Consider the following 13,379-nt stretch of genomic DNA (forward strand, 5'->3'; position numbering starts at 1 on the left):
TATCTTTCGCAAGTGTTCAAGGTGGTCGGAGAAGGTCTGACTATAAATCAGGATATCGTCAAAGAAGACGATCACAAATTTCTGTAAATAAGGTCCCAAGGTTTGATTCGTAGTAGCTTGAAAGGAAGCAGGAGCGTTACATAAGCCAAACGACATCACGAGGAATTCATAATGCCCATGATGCGTTCTGAAGGCTGTCTTGCTAATATCCTCCGGCGCCATTAATATCTGGTGGTAACCTTGGGAGAATATCTAATTTTGAAAACCAACGGGCTCCCCCCAATTCATCCAGCAGCTCATCGATGGTCGGAATAGGGAAGCGGTCCTTGACCGTAAGAGCATTCAACGCACGATAATCTACACAAAATCGCCATGATCCATCACGTTTCTTTACGAGGAGGACCGGTGGCGAGAATGGACTCGTACTGGGGCGAATAATCCCATTGCCGAGCATTGCAGAGACCTGAGACTCGATTTCCTGCTTTCTGGAAATGCGGGTACCTGTAAGACCGTGTGTTAAAAGGAGGAGAATTGGGAAGAAGGTGAATGGAGTGGTTAGTGGGTCGTGATGGTGGAAGTGTAGTTGGGGGTTGAAACAAAGGGGCGAATTGATCAAGGATGGTGAGGATTTCAGGATAGGTTGTCGGTGATGGTGAAGTGGGAGAGCACACACGAATGTGAAAGAATTCACTCGCACTCTGGGTTTGAAGCGTGCGTCTTAATTGCGGTGGAGAGACGGCGAGGAGGTGCATGTTAGTAGTTCCCTTCAATTCGATAAGTTGACCTTGATGAAAGAACTTCATGGTTAAATCATTGTAATCAGTAAGAACAGGTCCCAATGATTTTAACCATTGCACGCCCATAACAATGTCAGCTCCGCACAGAGGCAAAACATGCAGGTCGACGGTGAAGGAATGGCCCTGAAGTTGAATGGTGACGGCTAGGCAAATTTGAGAGCAAACCACCTCATTGCCATTACCGACAAGAACTCGTAAGGTGGGGGTAGGTTGGGGGTTTAATCCAAGTGACTTGACGAGGCGTGCTTGCACAAAATTATGTGTGCTGCTGTCGTCAATCAAGATCACGACGATCTGTTGGGAAATCCGGCCGGTCATGCGCAAAGTCTCAGGGGCTGTGTGGTCTGAGAGTGCATGAAGGCTAATCTGGGCCAGGGGTGGGTCGGGTTGTAAGTGAGTTGGGGATGGGTTATTTGTGATATCGGGTCGGGGCGGGTTAGGGGAAACAGAAGGGCTTATATTAGGGTTAAGTGGATCGTCATCAGGGTCTTCATCTGCAACCAGAAGGAAGAAGCGTGAAGCGCAGCGGTGGTCGCGATTGTACTTCTCATCACAATAGAAGCATAATCCGCGTTCACGGCGGCTGGCAAGCTCCTCCGGGCTGAGACGATGGACTGGTAAGGGAGGGGGTTTGGGTGGGGAAGGAAGCAAGGGCAATGGTGAGGGAGGAGAAACCATCGAAAGGGGAGGTGGGGTTGAAGGTGAGGGTGTGAAGGAGGACCTACTGCGGAAGCTTCGTCGGGAATCCTGGAGCTTTTCTTCCTGCAGTCTAGCCAGCCCTGCCGCATGGACTAACGTTCGTCAAGGGCTAAAGGGCTTGGACCTCACACCTGATATCAGGTTCGAGCCCCGATATGAAGCAACTCAGGAGCGAAGAGGGTGACAATCCGGTGATGCGATTGGCCAAAGACTCGAACTGAGCCAGGTATTCTCTGACCGTGCCTTTCTGAACCAGCTTGAAGAGTTGCCCAGTTGGGTCCTCGTAAGGAGAAAGGGCAAAGTGGGCTTCAATCGCCTGAAGAAACCCTGTCCAGGTGGGAAGTTGATGGTTGTAGGCCATCCACGGAAACCACGCGAGGGCAGGTCCATCCATGTAAAACGATGCGACCGTGAGCCGCTCTGAGTCAGGGACCCCGTGGTATTCAAAAAATTGCGAGATTTTGAATACCCAGCCAGAGGGGTCTGACCCATCAAACCTGGGTACATCAAGTTTGAGCCTGTGGGGTGAAGGGGTTGGGTTGTGGTGAGGAGGGTTAGTGGACGAGGACGAAGGGGAATGAGGGTTGGATTCGAGGGCGGTGACGCGGTTGATAAGGTCATCAAGCTTTTCGGAAACGTGAAGATGGCTAGAGGCGAGTTTCGCGATTGCCTCCTTAAGTCGATCAAAAGACTTGGAGCGGGTGGATTCAGCCATGGCAATTGGGCTCAATGAAAGCACCAAGTTGCTATGACCCTGTGGTCAGAAGCTAGAATTCGAGGATCTAGCACCTCCAAGAAGAAAGGTAAAAGAAGGGAAAATTCGTATTATTGATCTGCTCTCTTAGAATTACATCAATTTCCATTTATAAGCTTTCTATTCTATTCTAGAATTGTGTAATTCTAACAGAATTTGGCATATGTGCCTTGGAGGAATTTTGCAAAACGACATGGATAATGCTAGCAGAGAGCGTCTCTAACGGTCGAAGATCCTGAAAGATTCCTTGTTGACAATGCTGCTGCTGACAATGTTGTTGACTCACTCATTTTGCCACATAATCCTTTAGGTATCGTGGTCTCTGGCTTTTTCTCTTTGACCCTGTTCCATTCTCTGTGACCCCTGCTTCTGATGATTCTTTGTTCATAACATTAAGGTTCTCAGTCCTGAATGGAATCACATTACTCTGGAAGTGGAAGCATCGGGGTTAGTTTTCTTTCCCTGACAAAATTATCAAATTATTTAACTTCATTACATATTTCCACATTGTAAGCAATTTCTTCTTATCACATATTATTTTATGATTTTAATTTATATGCATTATCAATATAAGTTTTTTACACTGCTAACCAATTAGTATTCATTCTAGCTAGGTATGACTTTTAAGATAGTTCTTTTCTTATATAAGTCAACAAATTTAGCATAAATGACAATTTGTATTTGGATGACAATGTCAAAAGCTTTTACAGTGTCAATACTTTTAAATTAAGTTCTTATTTGATACAACTAATCTAATCGTAAATTTTCAAATTATTTTTTATTTTCACATGCTCCCGTTACGAAGCTCCAGATTGTCATTCCAGTAGTACCTTAACTGAGGGTAATGAAATTTATGATTTTGGATTATTTATCATGGAGATTGTATCAGGAAGGATTCCTTCATATCAAAGTCAACCACAGGTAACACTAGCAATGTTGGATTCATCAGTCTTTGGTTTTCATTCCTGCTTGTCTTTCAGATAATGAATTTAGCATGACTCCAAATTGCAGGCTCATTATATAGTTGACTGGTTCAAATCAATGATTTCTGATGGAACATTTGAGAATGTGGTGAATCCAAAATTGCTTGAAATGCATATCAGGATATTCCAAAATTGTTTGATAGTTGATACCTATCACTGATTATTGATTACAGGATATTCCAATCCTAAAATCATTTTGATAATAAGAAAAACAGACCATTTAATTCTATAATTTCTATTTGATTTCATTTTTTAAAAACTCCTAAATGGATGACAATAGAGTTTGCTATATTCTTAAAATTTTCGTCTACATTCATTCTCTCAGAAGAATGAGACACTTTTAAAGGAACAAGTCTTCAGCTGCACACTTTCAATGGGCAATTTGTCATCTGGATAAGGACACTCAATTTTCTCTTTCAGAGGCAGCAACTCACAAGGCTTAGGATAGACATTGCTTGTAACCCCCTCAATGTCAGTGCAATTCCATTGCGGTTTCTTTTTTCCACTATGGATAGTCACATTAGAAATACAGATTCCCGTAAAAGGATCATTAGCAATCCCTTCAAGTCTTGCTGAATATGTGACATTATCTGCAATGACATCTCTGTAGTTTATTCCTGTAATGTTGGGAAGTGCTTTGGGATCAAAATCGGTGTTAGGGTGTGAGCCATAAGAACCTGTCATCCAAAACACATACTTCATGGTGTTTAAGTTCATTCCTTTGACAAATATGTCCCTCACATAAGCTCCTCTACCAACTGCAGTTTTGATTCTAACTGCTGATTGAGTGTTGAGAGCTGTGAGTTCTTCAGCTCTAACATCTCGGATTCCACCAGACATTTCACTTCCTAAGGCAATCATGGCACTATCTGGGGACACACATTCAAGCCTTCTGATTATTATGTGTTGGCTTGGCATTCCAAATTTGATTCCAGACTCATCCCAACCACTTTTTATTGCTACACAATCATCACCGGAGACAATGTAGCAATCTTCAATCCTAGTGTTGGAACAAGAATCTGTAAAAAGGAGGAAACAATTAGATAGCGGCTAAAATTTTGGACCAATTTAGTTACTATTTATTACTTACTCCTTGTTTCTGTATACAAGACTCAATTACCTAATTCATCAAATTTAAAAAAAGTGATTAAGTTAGTTGATAATAATAAATTTGTTTTAAATTTATAAGTTTTTTTAAAATTATCCTCTTTTTTAATAGTTTATTAATAAAATTATAAATTGAGTCTTATAAATAAGAACAAGATGGAGTAATAACTGGTTGTAATAAAGCATGCCCATTACTTCTGATTGAATACACATAATTAAGATGAGAAGTTCAAATTATGGAGAAAACAAACACATATTTTAGAATTTAATTTTGATAGATTAAATGGGGTGTGAGTTATTCTAAACCTTATGTCATTTGTTTCAATTGTTACGGGTAAAAAAATTATAAAATTATATGAAAATTATTTTAGAACGACTTTAAAAGTAATTATTACAAAAATCTTTTAACAATTCTACATTACAATTTATATAAATTGTGTGACAATGTAAATTCAAACTCGAATTAATGGTTATTATAATTAATTCAAAAATCAATTAATTATGTGCAGTTTAAAGGATAAAGTGGAATAATAACGGTTAATTCAAAAAACAATTGTTGGTGTTATAATTAATTTTAGTTTTTGTTACATATATATTTTATTTTATTTTATCACAAACCTCGTTCATTATTTTTTGAATTAATGGTTATTATCGTATTTTATCCTCTAGTGTGTATCCCTAACTTTTAAAGGAGCCAAGTCCAAATAACATTTACATTATTGGTGTATTCGAACTAGCTTTTATTTCTTATTATAGACAACTGCAGAATATCATTCATTTTTTCTTTTGTGAAGCAGTATCATTCATTTTCTCTCAAACCTATCACTTTTCCTTTTTTTTTTCTTTTTATCTAGTGTTTTCCTCTTAAAGCCAGTGGAAATAATAATAATAATAATAATAATAATAATAATAAATTAAATAAATAAAAAAACAAACAAACAAAATTACCTGGATTTATTCCATCAGTGTTGGGAGAGTCAACTGGGGCAAGAATGGTCAACCCTTGAATTATAATGTCACTGTGGAGATATATAGGGGGTGATAAGAATAACAGAAAATATTGTGCATTAAGATTAACCATCTAGGCAACCGAAAATGCTTGTCAAACCTGCTGTAAATTGGATGGACAAACCAAGATGGAGAATCGATCAAAGTGAGATTTGATATCTGGATGTGATCAGAGAACATAATCTCAATCATGTAAGGCCTGGTGAGTTTCAATTCACCCTTGTGGAACTTGTCCCACCAATAAGACCCTTGTCCATCAATTGTTCCATTGTAACCTATAATGAATAAATAAAAGTGATATTAAAAATGATTTCCAATGAGACATGCATGACCTTTACAACCTCTAATAGCTGCTTAGTGATGAGGCTAGTAGTTACCAGTGATTACTACATCAGTGAGGTTAGTTCCAAAAATGAGACTACTAAACCTTCCATCAGGAGCATCCCTTCCTCTGCCATATGATGGTAGCACAGGAAGGGTGGGCCACTCTGATTCATCCTGTTAATGTGGGTCCATGGTCAATAAACATCAACATAAATAAAAAAGAAGCAAAAAAAAAAAAAAAAAACTGCAGCTGAACTAACGGCCAAGAAATCGTAGTTAGGCGAAAAGGTGAAAGGAAAGGTTAGTAGTGACTTGATGTTAGGTGACCAAATTCTAATAATGTACTGTAACAAGAAACAACTGCTAATGTATCTTTGACTAATGTATTTTTACATTATAATAGGGTACACATGTGCCATGCCGAAAAGAGGTCATATTAAATATTTTTTAGCTATACAAAAATACAATTTTTCTAAATTGTCACACGTCTCAAATAAACATAACATGATCGACCACATGCTATAACATGAAATCATTAAATAGTCTAATAATTTTTTTTAAAAAAAAGAAAAAAAGAAGAGGGGGGAGTGACTAAAAATACCTGAGATCCAAGAATGGTAGCTTCCTTTTGGAGAAAAAGTGTGAAGTGGCTTGTGAGATTGAAGCTTCCTGTTAGCCATTTCCCTGGTGGCACAACAAGTAGAGCTCCACCATCAGATGCATAATGGCTGAGATTGCTAATTGCATATTGAAAAGCTTTGGTGTTAGATGTTTTTCCATCACCAACACCACCAAAATCAGTCAAAACTGCACTGTGTTTTCTGCAGCTGATAGCAGGGTACTCAAAACAGTCCAATCCATTGGCTACTCTGCATTCAACAACCCTAACTCCTTGTAATCCCAATAACAAAACTGTGAAGATAACCCCAACAACCTGTAGAAGAAAATCAAGTTTATATCAAACACCAAAAGCACAACAAAGGACAAGTTTTCTTGTCCTGAAACTAAAATTATTATAACTATAAGGTTTGAAGTTGTGGTCCACAACTTCAATTAAGGCCCCACTATTGTATATATATGTAACTTTGGAGATTTCCATAACTGCCATTGTAACCACACCAACTATCAATCACTACCAACAATTTTATGCGACTTACAAGAGAACATTAATCGCTATTTTAAAACCTTGGAAGGTAATCAATTAATTATTCAAAAGAATAAAGCAAAGACAGAAGAGGGGTCCATGAACAAACATAGAAACCAAAATGATCGAAACACTGAAAATTCAATATACTAAGAAAAATCATAACAAAACATCGTTTGCATATCAAAAAAACTCAATGAACACACACAAAGAAAAAAAAAATAATTACACAGGAGTTACTGAGTTTTGGACACGTCTTCATAGTTTGAGTGTGACTGTGAGGTTTGTTTGTGGCATAGAAGACAAAGGGGTCATGTATTTAAAGAGATTTATTAATTATTACTAATGCATATATGATAGAGTAAAGAGATTGTAGGTGATTATATATAATCTGGGGAGAGATTATCGGAGAATTTCACGGTCGTGCTGATTTTCAATGCTACATTATGGAATATTTAAAGTATGCAGTTACGTGTTAGGAAACCACAGTATTGTCAAATGGCATGGCAGTTACAGGAAAAAAAATGTCTACGTGCATGAGAATGTGCCATGACGTCCTGCCATTCTTAAAAAGATTGCTTTTCATTTCTTGGACGATTGATAAAAAGATTGTTTTTCCTTTCTTGGACGATTTGAAAAGTTTTTCATCCTACAATTATCATAATAGTTGTAGAAATTTAGTTATAGAAATTTTGCTTGATTGTTAACCCTTTTTTCAAAAAGGTGTTGTCTACTGTTAGAGTACTGCACCACTCTAATAACAACATAACTCATGACATATCATAATTATAATTGGTTTAAATATTTTTTTCGATTTAAAGTTTTTTTTTTATTTTTTGTCCTTGAAATATTTTAGATATTATTTTTTTATTTTTCAAAATATTTTTTATTGTTCAAATCGTTATCTAAAATATTTTAAACACAAAAAATACTAAATTGTAGAAAAAATATATATATTTAAACCATTAATTATAATTTGTAGGTTACATTATTCAGAAAAGATTAATGTTAATAACTTAACTCTTAATTGCGTCCATAAAAGAATATGAGTAATGAAGGGAACTATATATACAAAAGAATTTGTGTTGATTAATAAACATTAACGGAATTTTTTAGTTTCAAAAATACAGAAGAAAAGAAAATATAATCCTACGTTTATTATAAAGTAATAAAATAATTAATTCCATATATAATTTTTACTTGGGTAAGCAATAATCCTATCTTCAATTAATATTTAATGATTCTTTCATTTACGATTTTTAATTTTTTTTATTTTCAAAAAAAAATTCCACTATCAAAATCTCATCTTAATGATCCTTTCATTTACGGCTTTTAATTTTTGTTATTATAAAAAAATTTGTTCATGTGTCAAATTTTATTTAGTACTAATCTCATGAATTTTATTCACAATAATTTTCCTTGCATGTCTAATACGGTTTGAATAAATATATCTATATTTTGAGTCATAGATTTGATGCGGATAAATATATTTATATTTTTGTTCATGCTCTAATCTATATATTATATGTAAAAGAAACTTAAACTCTTATGAGTTGTTGGATTGAAATTCTAATTTGATGATAATCATTGTTTTGATTCAATAAATATCTAACATATTTTAACATTGGATTTTAAATCCGTGTGTTGTACGAATTTATTTAACTTATATGTTTTTTTATATTAGTATTTAGTTTATTTAAAATATATGTAATTAATTGACTCTTATTTTTATTGTGAAAATATATTTGTAACAAATGTTTTGCATGAATTTGTTTAAATAATATGTTTTTTCTATTTGTATTTAGTTTTTGCATAAATAAAATTATCAGTTTTTGAAATAATTAATAATATATAAAATATACTTGCGTTAAAATTAAAAAATACGGTTAATTAAATTTTTAATGGAAGATATTTTATTATTAAAAGTATTTAACCTATTGAAATTTTTTACGATTTATTCTTTCTATAATTAAGTAATAATAGTCATGCAATACCTATATGAAATTTATATGTGCCCGCATTTCTATTTCGTTAAAATTTATATATTATAACCATTTTTCTCATTATATATTGACATATATATTACTTTTAATTTAATAATTTATTTTATGTCTATCTATGTATGTGTTGGCATTCTTTGATTTTCAAAAAAGATGTTAGGTTTGATTTATAGTAACATTTTTTAAATTTTAAAAAATTACTATTAAAATTAGAAGTTGTAAATACTAATGCTTAAACTTTAAATTTTCATTTTGTATTTTAAGTATAGAAAAATTAATCATCTTATCTCAACATGTTGTATATTTAGTCTACTGTTTTTAAATTTAATTCTCTATTTTATTGTCAAAGTTAGGTTTAGTATTTTAACAAATAGAAATAATATTGTTTCAGTTTAATTTTTTGTAATATATTCATTGAATACAGTATTCATTTATTTGACATGTTATTTAAATATAATCTTTTGTAAAAATTGAAAATAAATGTATTTGATTTTTAACATTTTTTTGTCATTTTTAAAGCATTTCATTCCATACAAAAAGAATGTAAAGTTAGATACTTGTTTTGTTTTATCGAAAATCATATAAGGGAAAAAATCACAAATAGACATGTTGCTTTTGATTTTTATATAAAGATTTTTCTTGTTACTATAAAGATTAAAGACAAACTTAAATAAAGGCAAAAGTGAAAATTTAAATGACAAATGGGTAAAAATAAGGGTGTTAGAATGGCAATAACTCCAAAAAAAATAAAATAATACAGCGCAACTCCTTTAAAACAACTTAGGAAATTTATTTTGCATTCTGTATATTAACATTTAACACCAGGTTTGCATTAAACTTTTACAGTCACAAAGATTTTCTTGCATTGAGAATAATTTAAAATAAATATACATTTTCTTAATTGTTTATTGAAGGTATCCCAAAAGCAATTTTCGTATATCCACTACTACAAAATCTAGATTTAACATCGTTAAGTTAACATCGATTTTTGATAAAACCGATGTTAACAAAAATGGAGTGGAAAAATGATAAATAACGAGACTTTTTAACATCGGTTTTTTAAAAAAACCGATGTTAACACAATATTTTAACATCGGTTTTTCTAAAAATTGATGTTAACAAGAGCATGGTGATAATAAATTTGGTTAATTGACATTGATTTTGAAAAAACTGATGTGAACTAGTTGATGTTAACATCGGTTTTTTTAAAACCCGATGCTAACATTAATTTGTTAACATCGGTTTCATCAAAACCGATGTTAAGTTTATAACCTTAACATCAGTTTTTTCAAGAACACCGATGTTGTGTTATTGATAAATTAAAAAACCAAATTCTTTCCCCCGTGCACACTCAGTTTGGCAAACCCTTTCTCCATCCTCCTTCGAAAGCTTTAGTTCCTCATTGTCCTTCGAAAGCTTCCCCCCGCGCACTCAGTTTGGCAAACCCTTTCTCCATCCTCCTTTGAAAGCTTCAGTTCATCATTGTCCTTCAAAGGTTTGTATTCAATACATTCCGTCAAAGCCCCCTTATTAGTTTTCTGTTTGTCTTCCACTTAGTGTGACCCTCATAGAATTTGTGGTTATGTTCACAGTTGTGACCCTCGAAGTCACCCTTTCTATGTCACTGAAGCTTTGGCTGGGTCATCTCACACTTGAAGGTATGCGAAGCAACGGCGAAGCACTTCATCTATCAACTTTGTGTTAAAGGTAAGAACCCCTGTCCGTCAAGTGTTTAAATATTCAGTCTTGGCTAGGTTTCCATTCAGTGTTTCAGTATTTGGTAACTTAAAATATCTATCCACTCAGCAAGAGTAATGTATGTGCTATCTAAATCTTAAGGATCCCTGTGATTCAGCAAAAAAAATGCATACATTACTGAGCATTTTAGGGAGAAAAATGCAGGATTTTAGTGATTCAGCAAACAAACTCTTGCCAATAAGTTCAACATAAATTTAACCAGCCATGTGCGGCTCTGTACAATCATCTTTCGCAAGCTTATGTGTTATAGCTTTTAATTAGTTGTACAAAAGGTAAAATCCTTTTAAGTAGGATTGCAATGCGTTGATTGCTGGGCATTTTTTAGGTATCCCATTTCTTCAATTTTTCAATCTTTCATACTAGTTTAGGTTTGTGAATTGCAATGCATTGATTGTTGGTGCTGCTGCATTGTTTGAATGTTTTTATGTAATTTCTATTATAGCAACTCCCCTAAGGGTAGCGTAGTGTTATCACAAACATACATCGGAAGCAGGGTGCATTCCTTAGCCCCAAAACTATATTTGTCAACTTTGGCAGTTATTGGTGCATTCCTTAGCCATTCGGGTGCAATGTATCCCATTGCCCCTCTTAAATTAGTGCTTGTTCTAATATGCTCGCCAACCATTGTGTCAAGTCCCTAAACTCACAATTTTACAAAAGTAATGACATAAAAAGGCCTCTTATTGAATACACACACATAGACACAAAAGATTTTCAAATATGAAAGATGAATTACGAGCTCACATGGAGAAATTTATCTATGAACTTAGCAACATTAGCAAGTTCAGCTGCAGCTCCGATTTCTTCATCTGTTGGGCCATTTTTACCATAGGCAATATTCTGTTTAATGCTGCAAGCAAAGAGAACTAGTTCCTAGGTGACAAGTCCTATTTTCTGTCTGATCCATTTCAGTTGAAATTCTCTGAGATTGATACCATCAATGAGAACTTCACCAGCTTGTGGATCATAAAATCTCTCTATTAAACTAATAATTGTTTATTTCTCACTTCCACTTTGCCCTACCAAAGCTGCAGTAGTGCCACTTGGTATTGAAATTGAAAATCCATTGAATATTTGCTTATCAGGTCTAGAAGTATAACTAAAGCAGACCTTCTTAAGCTCTATATCTCCAGAAATATCATCTAACAGTCGACCACCAGTGTCATAAGCATCAATATCTGGCTGCCTCTTAATCGTTTCAAACATTTTAAAGGTAGCAGCTTGTCCTGCAGTGAATGCAGTTAAGATTAGAGATGTCTGCCCAAGAGACCAACAAAAAGAAATTAGCCCAGAAAATTTGATCAAATTTTCCTGCCAAGCTTGGTAGAGGTTGTAAGATATGGATTGTTTCATCCATCCACAATGTATATGGGAAAGTAGAAGCTAACTTACATGGAACCAGTCAAAATTGCCAAAAATATACTAATGACTTGTCCTCCTGTATAACCTTTGTCTAGTACCATCTTCCCTCCAAACCACACTGCCAAACCATAGGTACAATAAATAAATAGACAAACTAAACCAAAGCCAAACCCTCTTGCACTCCAACTCTATAAGCTTTAATTAAGTATTGGTTGTATTGAGTTATAGCTTGCTTCTGACCAATAACCACTTTTGGTCCTAAAATTTTAACGTTTAGGTAGAGTGCAGGTTGTTGCAATTCTGCGTAATCAAGTTATCTTCATCAACCATTAATTTGAGCACCTCATCTTCCCCTTTTCCTTTTATTCTTATCCTAGCTAGGAATGGGATTAGAATTTCAGACTTCTCTAGTTATACAATGTCCTTTTGCTACTCGGATTTGAAATGCAAAATCCTTGATCATTCTTTTGCTACTCAGTAGGTCACAAATTAAGTTGATTACAACTCATACAAACCTTGTTGACTCCCAAACTTTTGTTTCAGCCTTCAAATCTCCCCCTATTGTCTATTGGGAACTTAAAAGCAGGTGGAACAACAATTTAGTTTTGATTAGTAATTAATAACATGAAATTTACTATTTCTCATATTTTTCTAGAATAAAAATCTAGTACATATAGCTTAGCTACACATGACTTTGTACAAAATTTTGTTTGGTGGAAATGTTTGCTGCCATTAATTTCAGTGTGTGACATTCAGACAAGTAGTAGTATGTTTGGTTTCATCTTTGGTGGCATTGGGCCTGTTAGATTCCCTTTTCAGTTACTCAATCAAAGAATTTAGTGAAGTTAGTAGCTTATTATTCATTCAAATTCCAAGTTCACCCGAGTCATGTGCAGTTGCTTGGGGAGGATGTACTTTGCTGGATGAAGCTGGTTGGTTTGACTCAAACCCATAGGATGGGTCTACAAGCTCACTAAGCTTTCTTTTTTGAATCTTTTTTATCACAATATTTGCCAAGTTAACCTCATCTCTTTCCCTGGCTGCTAAAACTACTGGCATGGATGATATCAGCTCAATAAGCACAACCCAAAAGCTATACACATCACTCTTATCCGTGATAGTGTTATAAGTTCCAACTGCAGAGATGATAATCATATTTTGAAGCAAAAAACCACTTAGTGAGAGGCATAAGACAACAACTAGTTAGTCTGACAAATTTTCCAAAACAGCTCTCAACTCTAAATAACAATCACCCCATTTTCAAATTGTTGGATCAAGTGGCCTCAGAATAATTAAGAAGGGGGCTTGAATTAATTATTAATGAACCTTTACTAATTAAAACTCTATCCTTCTTAATGTTACTAAATTCAATTAGGCTTTTACTATAATGTTAAGAAAGTAAAGAACAGAAACAAAAACTTAATCAAAAGTAAAAGCTCTAAT

The 13,379-nt window shown here is 34.4% G+C and overlaps 1 protein-coding gene across 1 annotated transcript; it reads right to left on the reverse strand.

Moving 5' to 3' along the window:
• Positions 1-3,452: 3,452 nt before the first annotated feature.
• Positions 3,453-13,091, reverse strand: LOC114368346 (probable polygalacturonase). Its single transcript, XM_028325654.1, has 8 exons — positions 12,852-13,091; positions 11,598-11,831; positions 11,319-11,414; positions 6,274-6,606; positions 5,726-5,846; positions 5,449-5,623; positions 5,289-5,359; positions 3,453-4,252 (listed from the first exon to the last, which is right to left on the reverse strand). Exons 1-8 carry the CDS (start codon positions 13,089-13,091, stop codon positions 3,555-3,557), a joined length of 1,968 nt encoding a protein of 655 aa, XP_028181455.1. The 3' UTR covers positions 3,453-3,554.
• Positions 13,092-13,379: the final 288 nt, after the last annotated feature.

This window comes from Glycine soja, chromosome 9 (genome assembly GCF_004193775.1).
Source record: "Glycine soja cultivar W05 chromosome 9, ASM419377v2, whole genome shotgun sequence".
In the NCBI taxonomy this organism is placed as follows: domain Eukaryota; kingdom Viridiplantae; phylum Streptophyta; class Magnoliopsida; order Fabales; family Fabaceae; genus Glycine; species Glycine soja.

Excerpts from the sequence above, each read along its gene's own strand:
- LOC114368346 (XM_028325654.1), bottom strand. The coding sequence starts at position 13,091 with ATGATTATCATCTCTGCAGTTGGAACTTATAACACTATCACGGATAAG. Across the intron at positions 11,415-11,597 it reads GTGGCACTACTGCAGCTTTG|AATATTGCCTATGGTAAAAA; the intron begins GTAGGGCAAAGT and ends AGCATTAAACAG. Across the intron at positions 4,253-5,288 it reads CACTGATGGAATAAATCCAG|ATTCTTGTTCCAACACTAGG; the intron begins GTAATTTTGTTT and ends TCCTTTTTACAG.